General features: G+C 42.4%; 1 protein-coding gene across 2 annotated transcripts in view; it reads right to left on the bottom strand.

Annotated features, from left to right (window-relative positions):
• CD81 (CD81 molecule) overlaps nucleotides 1–18,672 on the bottom strand; it is an 89,664-nt gene that overhangs the window by 4,682 nt on the left and 66,310 nt on the right. Inside the window, exons 3-7 of one of the 2 annotated variants that reach the window (XM_083348496.1) lie at nucleotides 14,950–15,047; nucleotides 11,669–11,743; nucleotides 8,567–8,677; nucleotides 4,442–4,516; nucleotides 223–312 (exon numbers count right to left, since the gene is read on the bottom strand). In XM_083348496.1, the coding sequence (XP_083204622.1) occupies nucleotides 223–312; nucleotides 4,442–4,516; nucleotides 8,567–8,677; nucleotides 11,669–11,743; nucleotides 14,950–15,047 (449 nt within the window). Of the gene's footprint in view, nucleotides 1–222; nucleotides 313–4,441; nucleotides 4,517–8,562; nucleotides 8,678–11,668; nucleotides 11,744–14,949; nucleotides 15,048–18,672 lie in introns of both variants that reach the window. The other variant, XM_083348497.1, reaches the window with a different exon arrangement.

Genomic DNA, 18,672 nt, shown 5'->3' on the forward strand with positions numbered 1-18,672 from the left:
CAAGTTCATCAGTTTCATTGCCGCCTTTCATCTTGGTAATAAACTCCCTTCCCCCATCCAAAACCACAAACTTGATGAACAAGATAATACATGCTTGGAAGGTCAAGCTTTCTCATTTTTTTTTAAACTCCCAATGTCCAGCTACACACAATTCCTGAATGTGTGGCAATGTCTTTTGCTCTTTGGGAACATTCTACTGTACACAATACAGTCAGCACTTACCATGATTACTGCCACTACTATGGCAGCAATGCCAATCAAGTACAGCTTTCCAGAGAACAGCTCATCAATTTTAGCGTGACAAGTGCCTACCTGAAATAAAAGGGTACAGATTTATTTATTAAATTTTAAGTATTGCTGTGGGCAATTCACAATTTAAAACATGCAACAATAAGAAAATACAATACAAGTAAACAAAACCCATATCTTTCTGAAAAGTAAAACTATATAGACAGAAACACAACTAGCAAGGGAACAGTACCCATGTTGCCCCAAGATCTTGGAGAGCAACGAGGTTTTCAAAGACATCATGAATATTTTGAGAGCTACATGAATCTCGGGGGTGATTTCCAGAGATCAGGCTCTGCAATAGAGAAGACGCACAACCTGGCTCTTGATAAAGGGCACTGTTTAATCAAAAGTGTGCCAACTCTGCTAGTTTTTGTCTGATGGGCAGAAACTATGGGAGATACACAGTTCCTCAGCTATCCTGGCCCTGATGTCATCTAGAGCTTTACACATGCATCTTGAATTGAACGTGGAAGCACCCCAGTATAGCTCACAAGGCAATGATGGGCACAATGAGGTATGCCCATCTGTCTATGCCACTGCATTCATCAGTTGGAGCATGAAGGGAGTCTTCAAGGTCAGCATCATGTAGTCCACACTGCAGCAATCAAACTGCAAACTGACCAGGGGATGAGTGATCATCTGAATCTCTTGATCAGGAAGGAGCATGTGGCCCTTAAGTTGAGCAAATTTTTCTTGGCCACAGCTGCCACCTATACTTTAATCAGGAGATATGACTCCAAGGTGATCTCCAGATTGTGCATTAATTTTGAACAAGGATACCTAATCCAAGATTGAAGCTGGAGAATCCCTAGATCTCGGGTAACCTTAATATCCACAGCTACTAGTCTTGGTAGGAATAAGTAGGAACTGGTTTAGTTTCAAGATGCTGGGACAAGACTTTAACAGCATAATTTGACTAACCTGGAGCCAAGAGATAAAAATGGCTATCATCAGCATATTGATATTGAACCTTGAATTGGCAGATGATCTCACTTAATGTTTTTGTGAATTTCTTGGTCATCATAACTGTTCTGGATTAACTCCATATTGAAGAGATGGAGACAGAACTCTCGTTTTTATTCCCACCTATCCCAGAGTCACAAGAATAGGGTAGCAGTTCAAGCTGAGTACTAACACCAATCCAGATTACAGAAAAATTGGCCAAGAAAAAGAAAGACAAATCCTAAACTGTTTTGAAAACTTGTATTATGGAAGCTTTTGTATCCTCCTCCTCCTCCTAGCCTGCCTTTTCTGAATTCAAATCTAAGTGTATCCTTCTTTTGCCATGGGGCAAGCTAATTGAAAGGAATATGAAGAGACATTACTAGCCAGCCTTCCTTCCTTCCTTCCTTCCTTCCTTCCTTCCTTCCTTCCTTCCTTCCTTCCTTCCTTCCTTCCTTCCTTCCTTCCTTCTCAACAGAACAATTCAAATCAATTACCTCCTTTGGACAAGAGGACATCTTGGAAGAAAATTAATTTTAAGCACATCATTAATAGAAGTGGGGTTTGTTTCAAAACTGTTTTAAAATAAACCTCTTAATCTAACTTGTGTATGCCTAAACTTAATCTTACAGGCAACCATGAAAACAGAATACCATCTTGGTATTTAAAAGTTTATGAGCTTACTGTTCTCTCCCTCACTCCAATCCACTTTTGCAGCATAATAAATCACACCACCTAAAATAGCATGGAGCACTGAAAACGATTCGACATGAATGTATTTTGCTCCATATTTAAACCAAAATTCATGAAAAAACATGCATATCTTGCACTGAATTGGAACCTCCTGAAATTTAAGTTGGAGCTATTCTGCACATCCCTACTTTGTACCACTACAACTTTAACCCAGAACCTCACTGAACTCTGCCACTTAGACTCACTTAAAATTCTAACTGTAGCAATGGAAGAAGTTAAGGCAGGAGTCATACCACAACAACTGCTAGTACTGCAAAGTAAACAAGATAACTAGAGAAATCACATAGAAGACAGCTTTTGGAATTTTTCTCAGTCCCTTTATTAGCAATGGCTACAAGAGTTGTCTGTATTTTTTCTGTATAACTAAGTAAAATGCTGCACTTATATACAGTATACAGTTGCAAGAAAAAGTATGTGAACCCTTTGGGATTACGTGGAGTTTTGCATGAATTGGCCATAAAATGCGCTCTAAACGTCATGTAAGTCACAACAATAGAAAAACACAGTCTGCTTAAAATAATACTACACAAACATTAGCTGTTGTCATGTTTAAATTGAACATAAGATGGAAACATTCACAGTGCAGGGTGGAAAAAGTATGTGAACCTTTGGACTTAATAACTGGCTGACCCTCCTTTGGCAGCAATAACCTCAACCAAACGTTTCCTGTAGTTGCAGATCAGACCTGTACAACGATCTGGAGTAATTTTGGACCACTCCTCTGCACAAAACTGTTTCAGTGTAGCAATATTCTTGGGATGTCTGGTGTGAATCGCTCTCTTAAGGTCATGCCACAGCATTTCAATCGGGCTGAGGTCAGGACTCTGACTGGGCCACTCCAGAAGGCGTATTCTGTTTTGTTGAAGCCATTGTTTTGTTGAATTACTTGTATGATTTGGGTCATTGTCCTGTTGCATCACCCATCCTCTGCGGAGCTTCAGTTGGCGGACAGATGGTCGTACGTTTTCCTGCAAAATGTCCTGATAAACTCTGGAATTCATTTTCCCATCAATGACAACAATCCGTCCAGGCCCTGAGGCAGCAAAGCAGCCCCAAACCATGATGCTCCCTCCGCCATGTTTTACAGTGGGGATGAGGTTTTGATGTTGGTGTGCTGTGCCTTTTTTTCTCCACAGTGTTGTGTGTTTTTCCCAAACAACTCAATTTTGGTTTCATCTGTCCACAGTATATTTTGCCAGTAGTGCTGTGGAACATCCAGGTGCTCTTTTGCAAACTTCAAACGTGCTGCAGTATTTTTTTTTGGACAGCAATGGCTTCCTCCGTGGTGTCCTCCCATGTACTCCATTCTTGTTTAATGTTTTCCTTATTGTAGATGTGTCAACAAAAATGTTAGCAGGTGCCAGAGATTTCTGTAGGTTTTTAGCTGACACTCTAGGAGTCTTCTTTACCTCATTAAGCATTATGCGCTGTGCTCTTGCAGTCATTTTTACAGGACGACCACGCCTAGGGAGAGTAGCAACAGTGCTAAACTTTCTCCATTTGTAGACTGTCTTACCGTGGACACATGAACATCAAGGCTTTTGGAGATACTTTTGTAACCCTTTCCAGCTTCATGCAAGTCAACAATTCTTGATCGTAGGTCTTCTGAGAGCTCTTCTGCGAGGCATGGTTCACATCAGACAGTGCTTCTTGAGACCAGTAAACCCAAAACAGGTGTGTGTTTTTAAAGGGCAGGACAGCTGTCAGCAACACATCTAATATCATCACACTGGTTGGAGTCAAGGTTGGCTCACTCCTGGCTCCAATTAGCTCTTGGAGAAGTCATTAGGCTAGGGGTTCACATACTTTTTCCACCCTGCACTGTGAATGTTTCCATCTTATGTTCAATTAAAACATGACAACAGCTAATGTTTGTGTAGTATTATTTTAAGCAGACTGTGTTTTTCTATTGTTGTGACTTACATGACGTTTAGAGCGCATTTTATGGCCAATTCATGCAAAACTCCACGTAATCCCAAAGGGTTCACATACTTTTTCTTGCAACTGTATATGGCTTTTTGCATCTGAATGCAGATGCTCTGGCTCACATCACTTGGAAGGGGGAGGACTTAGAAAGGAAGTGTCATCAATTTCCAAGGAGCTCCCCAAATTCCTGCCCCATGGGATGTGCTGGGTGATTGGATCAGACCATTTTCAAACTCAATCTCATTACCATCAGCTTCACCCATCGTTTAAATTTGGTCTCATTCAGCTCAAATGCCAGACAGCTATCCTGCTGACAGGTAGCCAATTAGACAAGAATACTAAGCCCGTTTACATGATTTATTTCCAGCATTTTGAGTTGGAAAGAATAAAATGGTGTAGTGACACATTTGTCCCAATCAATTTGCTGTATTGAAAAAAATGGATATATCTTATCTTTTAATAGGTGCAGGAAGTTATCATATATATATATATATATATATAAATATAAACGTATAGATGATTTTCTTACTTTTGTTACTTCTCCTAGAGTGCATTCCTGGATGACCCAAGATAAAGCTAAGGAATCTCTGCCACAGCACTTTAGCTAGAAGGATGGGGATGGTGGAAGAGAGAGAAAAAGAAAAAAATAATTCTAGATATTTTCTACAAATATTTCAAATTACTTTTCCCCCCCAAAGATTCCAGTTTGCATCCTATGGTGCTTGATACCTGAACTTTCCTCCTATTACTCATCATCTGCAGTGAATTTGTACAATATAATGCAGGGATAAAGGGGAGGTTGTGTATCAGAATCATTATAAAAGAAAGCTTTCAACCAGGAAGAAAACCAAATCACTTGATTCTCAAAACTCTCAAAAGGCCAGAATATCAAAAACAGGCAATCCGTTCCTAGAAAATAATTTTTAAGCTAAGACCATAATGAAGAAGAGCAGATTTTCCTCTTCCTTTTTTATAAATAGATCACCATGCCATTAGAGGCAGCCTAATGAAAATGAAGATTTGTGATTACAGGGAGTCCTCAACGTACAACCACATTTGAGCTCAAAACTTCTGTTGCTAAGTGAGACATTTGTTAAATTCCCCATTTTACGATCAGGGCTCAGAGGGCGCTAGCTTGACGGAGCAGCCTCAGCCAGGTCGATCGGATGAGCAACAGGCTGAGGCTGAGGATGGTGAGCACAGCTGCAATGAGTTGGACAGGAAGCTCCAGGCGAGGGCCTGCAGCAACTGGCAAATGTTAGTGATGAGGAGTGGAGTCCACACCTCCGCCCAATCCAAGGACGCATAGGGTGGAGAGGAGGCAGGCGTTACACCAGTCGGCCAGACTACTTGCGAGGAGGCAACCTCTCCCCTCGTGAAGGGCCGTTCTGGAGTTGCCTATTTAATCCTGCCCTAAGAACTTGAGCGTTGCTTGCCTTGTGTGCACATGCTTGTATCTAGACCCATTTGCTTCGTGGGCTGTTTCGTTAGACCCAGTGAACTCTTGCTGTGCCAAGCCCAGACTTCAAACCTGTACACTGTGGGTGCTCCCTGCAAACTTCTTGGTGTGTGTGTGTGTGTGTGTGTGTGTGTGTGTGTGTGTGTTGAATAAACATCTTTGGAACACTTACTGTGTTGGTGGGGGGAGAAGGGCAGCATACCATCTAAGGACAACTCCTAGATAAGAACAGGTTGCCTATTACTAAAAATGGTACATGGCATTGAGCCGATTAACTGCTGAAGCCGTGCAATGCTTTCAGGAACCACTGAAGCCACATGTTTTTAATATACTGCCTGTTTTCAGTGGTTCCTGAAAGCACTGTGTGGCATCAGGGGGTCGCTGGTTCAAGGAAGATGCCATCTGCCATTTTCAGAAATAGGCTAAGCACAAATTCTTTAGGAGAAGGGATGGCAGAACTTGGGGGTATCTGCCTAGAATCCCTACAAGCTCCTTGAGTGTTGTAGATTTTTATCTACCTCTAAGCAGGTGCCAACCATTAGTTGAGAGGATTCCTGTGCATAGGGTTTTAATGATAAATCTGTTTAATTGATCCTTCATGTGTGGTCTTTTGGGCTTGACAAATTTGAGTTAAATACTAAGTTAGAAACTGGATTTGCTCTTTACCCGGGGGCTGCCTGTATACATTTGGAGGGCTTATGTAAACTTCATTGTGGCTGGGAAATGTAATATATTTTGAAAATGCAGTTTGTCCTTAAATGAAACATGCAATAAGAAAAAATGCATAGATACAGAGGTAGCTATGCGGAATTATTCATACAAATTGTGTAGAATACTTTATAAATTGCTAACAAGTATGTACAAAATCCAGTAATAACTATTCTTGTTCACTTGTTTTAAAAATTAACTTTCCGTGGCAATGACCTTGAAAAGACTCCCCAAAGCCACACAGTCCTACTGTGAATTGTTGAGCATTTTCTCCTTTGAATTTCATTGTACCACATATAAATTATACTCTTTCTTACATTTTGATTCCTTCTGGACATGTGACTCCAAGTGTTGTCCATGTAAGCCTCAAATCTAGTTAAATTGCTTCACCACACTGTCATTAGCGAGGAAGGAACTTTCTATGTATGTGTCCTACTATTTTTTGATTACAACTACTGGCATGAAAAATTAGTTGTGTGAAGCCATCTTAAGTTCATCACACATTTACTTTAAATTACAGTAGCTGTAATTTAGATTGTACATTAAGTTTATAGCTGAATGCCATTTTGTGACTGTTTTTTTAAATAGCTATTTTAATAAGTACTAATTTTTCTATTTTCTATTTTTTAAAGAAAGGGCAGGATATTATATCACAGATGTATGTGATATTGTATAATAAATATGAGATATAAGTTAATAAAATATATTACACTTTTACATACTATTGTGCTACTTTAATGTCAACCTACCATCTTCAGTTAAATATTACTAAATCGTACATATATACATTTAAATACATAATATATAAACATATTTGTATACTACACAAATACATGTCTATTTATTTTGGATGTTTTTATTGCTTTAAAATGTTTTTAGTGTCTTAATTTTAATATATTTTTGAATTGTAAGCCACCCACAGTTATTGACTGAGGTACGTGTCTAAAGAAATTGAATGAATGAATAAATATAAAATTAAATTAAATATTCCTATAAAGTATGTTGAACTGGCTTTGCATATGGTAATAGCTGTAAAAATTCTTTATGTTTCTCCCTCAAAATTATAATTGTTTCTTTCTGTAGAAGAATGACAAACTAATATATATGGAAGCATGCTTCAAAATAAAAATTAAATTCATAACTGAAAAATAAATCTGAATTAGAAGTTAATGTGAAAATAATTTTTGAATTATAATCTTATAAACAGGTTTGTCACACACCCAAAATTTAGGTTTTCTTTAAGATTATGATTTGATAAGTCTACTAAACTTTATAGATTAAGCAGTATTGTAATTATTATTTCTTTATCTTATGCTGATTTTAGTTGCTAACTATTGATAATAGTTTAATATTGACTTGTAATTCATATATATAGTTTCAAATTGGTATAATTGTCTTTTTGTACTTTTTAAAGCTGATTTTATAATCTTTGTAAATCTTTTTTATTCTTTTCATGTTTCTTTTGATTGCACTTGCAAAATCAATGAACAAATTTAAAAAGAACAAAAGAATGAATACCAGAGGTTTTTTTTTTGCTTGCTATAGATCTTTTCACATTTTGTTTAGATTATCATTAAGCCACACATGCTAAGCCTTGCGAAGCAATAGTCTTAAAATATTTTTATTATGCATCAGTAATAACTGCATATTGGTTGAGAATAAACTAATGATTTAGTTGCATATAGAAGAATGCTATAGATTACAACCCTAATCTTATACCATAGTAATACACAGTGTATAGCAGGGGTGTCAAACTGCAGCCCATGGGCCGTACATGTCACGAGGAAACCACGCCCACCCCATTGCCAGCAATGGGGAAAAAGTTCCGATACGTCGCACAATGTCATGTGACATCGCGAGTTTGACGTTTCTGGTGTATAGTCTTATTACTGTTAATAAAACTGGAAGGGATGGTTTTTAAGAGAATCAAGAGATTGACCCAATTAGTAAAAAAATGGAAAGAATCACAAATACAGAATAATGCTTAGATAAGGTAATCATGCCCCTTAAAACTAAACCAATGATCAATAACAATTCCATGTTAAATATGTCCTGTAGAAACATTGGTTTCAATTTGACTACATTTCTCCTGGGAAAACTACAAATACTGAGACCATAAATAATGGGGGATAGACCCTTTGCAGTAAGACCTTTTTTTATTTACAGACTACACAGCTGGGCCTCAATGTTTGATTAGCAAACATTCACAGTTGTGATGGTGATGAAAAAAATAACTTTGTGACCAATCCTCCTATGTATGACCTTCACAGGTCTGTAAAGCAAAGAAAAGCTAAAGTAAGATCATAACTACAATCAGTTTCACTTAGCGCCATTTTGCTTAGTGATCCAGTTGCGGGTCTCAATTCTGACTGCTGAACAAGGACTACCTCTAATCTACAGTTACTTCAAGCAGGTGTTTAACCAACTGAGCAAGCAGAAAGCTGAAGATTAACTTTGATTCCCAACAAAGTGTACTGTACAACTTACTGTTTCTTGGAAGGTTTTCACAACAGCGGTTGCCTTTTTTGCTTTGTTCTCATCCTTGTCTTTTGATTGAACCAATGCTTGATCATAAAACACTTTGAGATCTTTGGCAATCTGCAAAAGAAAACAGGAAACAATAGATGCAATAGATGTGGGCTTTCATAGGTGCTCTTTCCCCATTAATCTATTCAGCTGCTTGATCTTGTTGATTCCAATAACTGTAATAACCGGATAACCAAACAACAAAACTCAAGACACCTGAAGTGAATTTGCAGATCCATAGTCACCACTTAGTTGAAGCTAGTTGACAATATGGAACTGTGTATCCACAATATAGTACAGTGAACTTATTGTGACGGTCTTCTTTCTATTCTGGCTTGTTATTCTAAAATTGGGGAGGGGGCATAACTCTGTCAATGGGGCAATATCAGAACTTTTTTTTACTCTGCTTCCAATAGGAATGGCAAAGAAATACCTACTTTTAAACATCCTAACTCTTGTGTAAAACCGTCTACTAAGCATTCAAGGATTATGGAAGCTCTTAATAAGAAGCGTTTAGTAGTGGAGTGATGAGAAAATTTCATGACATGAATCATGGTATACCTCCTCAACTATACTGATGAGCAGTGACTCCATGCACAATAAAATAAGTTAGGGCAATGTTCAGTTGTACTATGTACTAGTAATATGTAAACTTTAACATAGGAAACATTACACAGTGCATATGTCTTTTGTGCTGTTTCCTGGCATCTGGGTAATGTCACCAAGAGTGTTTTTTACCAATATAGTGATCCTGGTCAAGTCATGCATAGCTGCTGTTTTGCACCAGTGAGAAGGATAAAAATTCAAATGAAGCTCAGTTTGGACAAAACATGGCTAAGGAAGGTGGCTTGATGACTAGATTGGGCAGTGGGCAAATTGGGTCATATTTCTTTAAAAGAAAAGATGTAGTGTTTTTGAAATATTCCAATGGCTGTTGTTGTATGCAGCAGCTTCAGAAAATGTTTGAGAAAGGCAACAGGTGAAGAAAAGAAAATTGTTCCTGTTGTGTATATGCTGAAAACCCTGTCCTGGTCATGGGAATGAGTATGGGAATCCCTGAAGAATTTTCAATTGCTACACTATTCTGTAACATTACTTGTATTTTTTTTAAAAAAACCCTGCCATCTGGAATGTATTATATTAGTACTGCTTTCTCTGCCTATTATCATTTCTAGACAAACTTTGGAGTGTCATTTTTCTTCTTTAAACTATGAAAATGCTTTGTCAAGAGATCAGTATGTAGTCCTTTTGCAAGGAGCGATTCTGACCAGCGCTATGAGTAAGAGTTTTTTTAGAGATTCTCCTACAACTATGAAACTTCTTTTCACCACAAATACAATACGTAGACTTTGTTAGTCCTTTTGGACAGATCTTGAAAGCTTTTCAGGATATGATTACAGAATACAAATTGCCCGAAGAGCTACTTTTAAAAAAAATTCTGTTAACTCTGCTATGAATTCAGTTTGAAACAAAAAAAGCTGTAGATACTATAAATATGTATTTCCAGACTTCCACAACTTGGCGCCTTAATGTCTCGAAAGAATATTTATATACAGCCTAATACATCCAGATAGCTTCAATAAAGAGTATATTAAGATGTGTAAAATGGTTCAACACTAGAACAAAACTGTATAAGAAAAGAGGATAAGTACAGCATCAACAAAAAAAATAAAAAGGCACTATATATTTATCTGGAAGAAGATACAAACAGAAAAATCCTGCTCTCTCTTTGCATCTGTGAGACTGCTTTAATCTCCTTAATTTTATGTATCCTGGCTCAACCATGCAAGCAAAAGATTGAATTCCCCCTTGTGAGTTTAAAAAAGGAAGAGCAGTGATAAATCAATCATCCTGAATGTTGCCACCTACAATTCCAAAGCAATAATTTTATATTGTAGATCATGGTAGTGCAGTAGAATGAATAAGTTAGCGGACATAAGTGGTGGCACGGTGATTAAAGTGCAGTTTGCCCTTACGACCGACCAGAGACACTGCAACATGCCCTCTGCCTATTTCCCCCTCCCCCCCATCCTGCCCTGCTGGGTCTCCATAGGCACTGGGCCTGCTTTGCTAGCTTCCGAGACTCCACTTGCTCCTCCCCATCCCATTTCCCATCGCTTACTTATTTTTCAAAGATCTTCAGAGTTCCAGAAGCAGCTGACCCTCATGGCAGAAAAGCTGAAGTCTTTCTTTTATTCAGATACTGGTGAAGCTGTTTTCCTTAGATCTCACATTCTTACAGCTTCACCATAAATAATAAAATTTTTGAATAAAATTTTTTTGGCTTTTCTGCCATGTGGGTCAGCCTCTTCTGGAGCTCTGGAGCTCTTCCAAAAATAAGTAAGCGATTGGAAATGAGGTGGGGAGGAGCAAGTGGAATCCGGGCAACTAGCAAAGCAGACCCAGTAGCTATGGAGATCCAGCGGGGCAGGATGGGGGGAAGTTACTATGGAGACCCCAAAGAATTGCATGAGGTATCTCAGTGGGTTAGGGGTGGCCTTGGGTGGCCTGTTCCAGCACTAGGCCCCACACAGTCTTTCCTACTTAATGACCTGCACATTTGATTAGCGAATGCATTGGGTAAAACAGGGAGGGATCACGTTCATTTAATGTGATCCAATTAAATGAATCCTCAGGTTACAAATGTAATTGGCAGGCTCTATTACATTTGTAACTCAAGGATTACTTGTATTCCTATTACCGTAAATGCAAATTATGGCAATAAGCTTTCTGCTGCAGCAGGTTGACCAGCACAGAGGTATTGAGAAGGATCATTTCTCATGGAACTGTTTATATTACCCATCAGAAGAAGAAAGCAAGTAAAGAAGCAGCAGCACAATTTTATCTTCTATAACTGTTTAGTCTGGCAGTTAATCAAACCAACCTACAATCGTAGGAGACTGGAAAGATGAAAATAAAGTGGCTCTGAACACCTGGAAAACCTATGCCACAATAAACATTAAACATCTAGCCCTCAAGAAATTGTAAGGCTCTCAAATACATCAAAAACATAAAAGCTATGCGTAAAATTCATAAAATAAATCATCATAATAAAATGTTTACCTGATCCTTATTAACAAATCCCCAGATGCCAGCAGCCACTTCACAAGCAAATAAGATGACGAGACATGTAAAAAACTGAAAAGACATATATCAGATTAAGGAAGTCAAGATCCATTTCCAGCAAAGAGAAGCAAATATATATATATATTGTAGGCCAAAGAAAACAAGTTAAAAAGCGAAAACTGGACTGAAGACATGGATTGTGAAAAAGGAACAGAAGAGCATGTAGAATGAATGTGGATATTAGGTATGTTGTCACCTAGAAGCTCCTTTACTGTAATAAAGGAGATAACCGCCCAGCCGCCCTGTTTAGACTGACCCGCTCACTGCTTAACCAGCGACCGAGCGATGACTCCTTGCAGGGTAGGGCTGAGGAATTTGTACAGTATCTGCAGGACAAAATCGCTCAGATCCGGACTGGCCTGGACTCCGACTGGGTGGAATCCAGCGGAGTGGAGAGGGCAGGTCTTGGTTATACCATTTGGGGTGAGTTTGACACTGTCTCTTTGGATGACGTGGACAGGATTATGCGTAAACTGAGTGCTACAACTTGTTTATTGGACTCATGTCCCTCCTGGCTAGTTTCGGCCGTCGGGGAGGTGACAGGGGGCTGGCTCCAGGCAGTTGTCAACGCTTCATTGAGAGAGGGTGTCTTCCCCTCCGGCTTAAAAGAAGCGGTGGTGAGGCCCCTTCTCAAGAAGCCTGCCCTGGACCCAGCCTCGTTGAATAATTATCGTCCTGTCTCCAACCTTCGCTTTGTAGCGAAGGTTGTTGAGAGTGTTGTGGCGCATCAGCTCCCGCAATTCCTGGATGAAGCGGACTATCTGGACCCGTACCAGTCCGGTTTCAGGCCTGGTTACAGCACGGAAATGGTATTGGTCGCACTGGTAGATGATCTCTGGCGGGCCCGGGACAGGGGTTGCTCCTCTGTCCTGGTCCTACTTGACCTCTCAGCGGCTTTTGATACCATCGACCATGGTATCCTGCTGCGACGGCTCAAGGGGTTGGGAGTGGGAGGCACTGTTTTACGGTGGTTCTCCTACTACGTCTCGGGCCGTTCACAGTTCGTATTGGCAGGGGGGCAGAGATCTACCCCAAGGCCCCTTTCTTGCGGGGTACCTCAGGGGTCGGTTCTCTCGCCCCTCCTGTTTAACATCTATATGAAGCCGCTGGGTGAGATCATCCGTGGCTTTGGGGGTATCACCAATATGCGGATGATACCCAGTTGTTCATCTCTACCCCGAGCCAACCCAGTGATGCCCTTGACGTGATGTCCTGCTGCCTGGAGGCAGTGCGGGTCTGGATGGGAAGGAACAGACTCAGCCTGAACCCCTCCAAGACCGAGTGGCTGTGGATACCGGCATCTCGTATTGTCCAACATGTTCCATCTCTTTTGATGGGGGGGGAGGTACTGCCCCCCTCAGAAAGGGCCCATAACCTGGGTGTCCTCCTGGATTCACGGCTTAACTTGGAAGACCATCTAACTGCTGTGACCAGGGGGGCCTTTGCACAGGTTCGCCTGGTGCGCCAGTTGCACCCCTTTTTGGACCGAGATGCCCTATGCACGGTCACCCACGCCCTTGTCACTTCCCGCCTGGATTACTGTAATGCTCTCTACATGGGGCTGCCCTTGAAGTGCACCCAGAGGCTTCAGCTGGTGCAAAATACGGCTGCGCGGGTGCTTATGGGAGGATCTCGATACTCTCATCTTACACCACTCCTGTGCGAGCTGTATTGGCTTCCGGTTGCCCTCTGGGTGCGATTCCAGGTACTTGCGAGACCACCTGCTGCCATTGTCAACCTCCCTTCGCCCGGTTCGCTCCCACAGAGTCGGCCTCTTCAGGGTTCCGTCAGCTAGTCAATGCCAGCTGGCAACCCCAAGGGAGAGAGCCTTCTCTGTGGGCGCGCCGACCCTCTGGAATGAACTGCCTCCAGAGCTGCGGACAGCCCCTGACCTTCGGTCCTTCCGCCATGACCTGAAGACATGGATGTTCCAACAAGCGGGCCTGGACTGACTATGGTTTTAAATTTGGCTTTTTTGGGTTAAATTGTCATTTATTTATTACATCCATTGTTTAATTCTTTTTTAAATTTTGTACGTTATGTTTTTTAATTTTTTATTGTTGTGAGCCGCCCTGAGTCCTTGGGGAGAAGGGTGGCATATAAATTTAATAAATCTCAATCTCTCAATCTCAATATGTCATTAAATATGAAGATAATTATTTCCTGGTACATAGTGACAGAAAGGAGTCAGATGAACCATTTACAAAACAAGATGAATGAAATGGAACAAGTATACAGGGAAGTAACTTTCACTTTGTCAATGAGGAATATGTTTCTGAGGACTGTATGCAACTTACTTCAGACAGCTCTATTTTAAATGATCAAAGGAGGAAAATTACTGTCACCATTTTCCCTCAAATCTGTTATTTGCTAATTCTCTGGAGCTCAGCCATGTTTGCTTTCCTTTTTCAGACTATTCTTTCCTTAGCAGGTATTTGCACTTACTTTCACTTATTTGCTCTGGCATATTTTAAAATAATCAGATGAGATACAGGTAAAGACCTTTTTTCAATGTGAATGTCATCACAATTAATAAAAATAGCATATAAGCTATTCCAAACATCAGAATTATACTACCTCTTTTTTAAAAAACAAAGGAGGACAGTCATAATTATTCCTTATCATTTCTGATCTCAGTCCTTCTCCAAATTGTATCTAATATGCACGCTCTGGGCTTATACATTGAATTAATTGACCCAACAAGAGTTTTCCATTAACTGCAATTTCTGGTCAGGTTTCAAGAGCAGTTCCTCTTAAAGTCAAGACAGTTGCTTACAATTGTGAGCAAGTTGTGAGTAATGACTGCTGAATGTAACTAATTTAGAAAGAGACACTGTGAGATGGCACTCCTTAGCACAACTGTCACAATTGTGAATCAAGCGGTAGCTAAAGATCAAAGAACACTCCAAACATTTTCTTTCACTGGAAGTGTAACCTTTTTCAAAATAATCTGAATCTCAGACCTCAAATTCAATCTCCTACTTACAATAGGATCTTTGTGTTTTCAGATTTAATTTCAGCTTATTGGATACAGGAAAATAATAAAGTAAATTATAATTACTGATGCACCCTAAGAAGTTCTACTATGGAACAATAAGAGTGCCTCACGATCACCAACTCTTTCGATTGTTAACTATCATAATAGTGATCATTAAACTCAATGAAAATCTCACAAGAAATGCCTGAAAATGTAAACAAGAATACAAAAGATATCTTACTGTTCCCAGAAGGCACTGTGATTCTTGGATAGCTCCATAACATCCTAGGAAACCCACGAACATCATCACTGCTCCAACAGCAATCAAAATATAGATTCCTGCAGGGGAAGACGAAAGAAATGCACGTTCATTAACTTGGGACGAACCGGGGGTGAGAGGGATCAGGCCCCTTAGCTCAGGCTGGTGTACTTTAATGCCAGATCTGTTGTGAACAAGGCTCCCCTCGTCCGTGATTTGATCGAGGAGGAACACGTGGATCTGGCATGCATTACAGAAACCTGGTTGGGCTCAGAGGGAGGTATCCCTCTGACTGAGCTTTGCCCTCCAGGTTTCTGTGTGTTACATCGGCCACGGGCTCAGGGCAGGGGCGGTGGGTTGGAGGTAGTTAGACGGGAGACCTTATGTCCGCGGGAGACCACTATTGTACAGATAGGCGGGAGTGAATCCCTCCTCCAGAGGTGTGGCCCTGGGGCTCAGTTGGGCTTGTTGCTAACATACCTGGTGCCCAGCTGTGTAGCAACGGCCCTGCCCAAGCTTCTCGACGCCCTCTCAGGGTTGACGGTTGAGTTTCCCAGACTTATAGTTCTGGGCGACTTTAACCTGCCTTCTCTGGGAGGGTCGTCTGAGTTGGCCCGGGAGTTCATGGCCACCATGACAGCCATGGACCTGACCCAAGTAATTCAGGGTCCGACTCATGGGGGAGGACACACTCTCGACCTAGTTTTCTTATCTGGGCAGTGGTTTGATGATCTGGGAGGGGGCTCGCTAACTATTGTCCCCCTGTCATGGTCCGATCATCACCTCCTGCGGATGGTCTTCCGCTATGCCACCCCCCGCTGCTGGGCTGCGGAACCGATCAGGTGGTTCCGCCCCAGGCGCCTAATGGATCCGGAATGGTTCCAGACGGCACTTGGGTCTATACCTATGCCCCTCGCTCACAGCCCGGCCGACGCCTTGGTGGATGCCTGGGAAAGGGCTGCCACTGAGGCGCTCGACCGTGTTGTACCCTTGCGACCTCTGACCCGGCGCAGATCCCGGTGGGCTCCATGGTTTTCTGTGGAGCTCTGGGAGATGAAGCGTCGGAGACGAGGTCTAGAGAGCTGTTGGAGATCCAGCCGGTCTGAGTCTGACCGATTGTGGTTAAGAACCTTTACGAGGTCTGATCTCGCAGCGATGAGGACAGTGAAATCTATTTACTTCGCTGCCCTCATCGCGTCCGCAGATAATCGCCCGGCCGCCCTGTTTAGGGTGACTCACTCCCTCCTTAATCAGGAGGTGAGGGAGAAGCCCTTGCAGGGGTGGGCCGAGGAATTTAGCTATCACCTGATGGACAAAACCGCTCAGATTCGAGCCGGTTTGGATTCTGACTGGGCAGAGACTGACGGGGAGGAATCGAGCGGTCTAGAGAATGTTACCTGGAGTGAATTCGATCCTGTGACCCCAGATGAGGTGGACAGAATCATGAGGAGACTGAGTTCCGCCACGTGTTTATTGGATCCGTGCCCCTCCTGGCTGGTATATGCAGCCCGGGAGGAGACACGAGGCTGGTTCCAGGCAGTAATAACTGCTTCTTTGAGGGAGGGTACCTTCCCTGCCGCCTTGAAGAAGATGGTGGTGAGGCCCCTCCCCAAGAAGCCTGCCCTGGACCCGGCTATTTTGAACAACTATCGTCCGGTCTCCAACCTTCGCTTTCTTGCGAAGGTGGTTGAGAGCGTGGTGGCACTTCAGCTCCCTCTGTTCCTGGAGGAAACTGATTATCTGGACCCATACCAATCGGGCTTCAGGACCAGGTACAGCATGGAGACGGCATTGGTTGCGCTGGTGAATGATCTCTGCCGGGCTCAGGACAGGGGTTGTTCCTCTGTCCTAGTCCTATTAGACCTCTCAGCGGCTTTTGATGCCATCGACCATGGTATCCTACTGCGGCGTCTCAGGGGGTTGGGAGTGGGGGGCACTGTTTTATAGTGGTTCTCCTCCTACCTCCTGGGCCGCTCGCAGTCGGTTTTGACGGGAGGGCAGAGGTCCACCAGGAGGCCTCTCATTTGTGGAGTTCCTCAGGGGTCGGTCCTCTCTCCCCTCTTGTTCAACATCTATATGAAGCCGCTGGGTGAGCTCATTCGTGGTTTCGGGGTGGGGTATCATCAGTATGCTGATGATACCCAGCTTTTTCTTTCCACCCCGAACCAACCCAGTGATGCCCTCGACGTGATGTCCCGTTGCCTGGAGGCGGTTCGGGTTTGGATGGGGAGAAACAGGCTTCGTCTCAATCCTGCCAAGACTGAGTGGCTGTGCATACCGGCATTTCAGACTAACCAATCTTTTCCATCATTAACTATGGGGGGTGAGGTGTTACCCCCCATTGATAGGGCCCGCAACTTGGGTGTCCTCCTGGATTCACGGCTCAGTTTGGAAGATCATACAGGAGCCGTGGCCAGGGGGGCTTTTGCCCAGGTTCGCCTGGTGCGCCAGCTGCGGCCCTATCTGGACCGAGATGCCCTACGCACAGTCACCCATGCGCTCGTGACCTCCTGGCTAGACTACTGGAATGATCTCTACATGGGGCTGCCCCTGAGGACCACTCGGAGGCTTCAGCTGGTGCAGAATGCAGCCGCGCGAGTTGTGATGGGAGTCTCCCAATACTCCCATGTAACACCTCTTCTCCGCGGGCTGCATTGGCTTCCAGTTGCCCTCCGGGTGAGATTCAAGGTGCTGGTGATGACCTATAAAGCCCTAAATGGCATGGGCCCGGATTATCTAAGGGAGCACCTGCTGCCAGCGTCAATTTCCCATCGTCCTGTGCGTTCCCACAGGGAGGGCCTCCTCAGGGTACCGCCGGTCAAAGATTGCTGACGGGCGATCCCCAGGGGGAGGGCATTCTCTGTGGGCACGCCTGCCCTATGGAATCAACTGCCAACGGAACTCCGGACTGCCCCCGACCTTCGCTCATTTCGCCAGGACCTAAAAACCTGGCTCTTTGAGCTATCTGGTCTGGACTGAGGGGTTTAATGTTTTTAAATTGTGATTTTAATTTTTTGCGGCTAGACTTAATTTTATTTTATTTTAATTTTATATTGTATTGTTTTTAAATTTTGCCTTGTAAACCGCCCTGAGTCCTTTGGGAGTAGGGCGGTATATAAACCGAATGAATAAATAAATAAATAAATATCTTGTTATGTGTTTAACAGGCATGGATATTCTATGAAAGTTGGATTACAGAACTAGGCAGTGGCAGGAGGACAACAGTCCACTTCACAAATATGAATCAGATTAGATGAAAGAAAAGCTGAGCAATTTTCTGTTTCTAAAAGTAGTGAATCAGAAGCCTCGGAGTATGTGTGAAGGGAGCTTCCCAGCACTTCATATTCAGATCAAGAGAGCTTCTGTGGATGGAAGCCTTCCAATTATATGGAGGGTTTGTTGTCACTGTGTGTTGGGGGGAGAGAGCACGGGGGGAGGCTCAGCTAATCTCAATGTACACATGTTGTACTTTGACAATAAAGGTTTATTATTTATTATTATCACTTCCAATGCTGCAACTGGTCAAATCCCTTTTTAAAGGCATAAAAACTAATTAGCAATGAAAGCTATACCTCTGTTAAGCATTCTGTTGGGAAGAAAGAACCCAACTGCCCAGCTCCCATATATACTGGTATCAGCTCCATTGAGCACGGCCAATTTAAGGATAAATGAAAAATTTTGTTCCATACAGGTAGTCCTCAGCTT

Source organism: Vipera ursinii (assembly GCF_947247035.1).
Source record: "Vipera ursinii genome assembly, chromosome: 1".
In the NCBI taxonomy this organism is placed as follows: Eukaryota; Metazoa; Chordata; class Lepidosauria; order Squamata; family Viperidae; genus Vipera; species Vipera ursinii.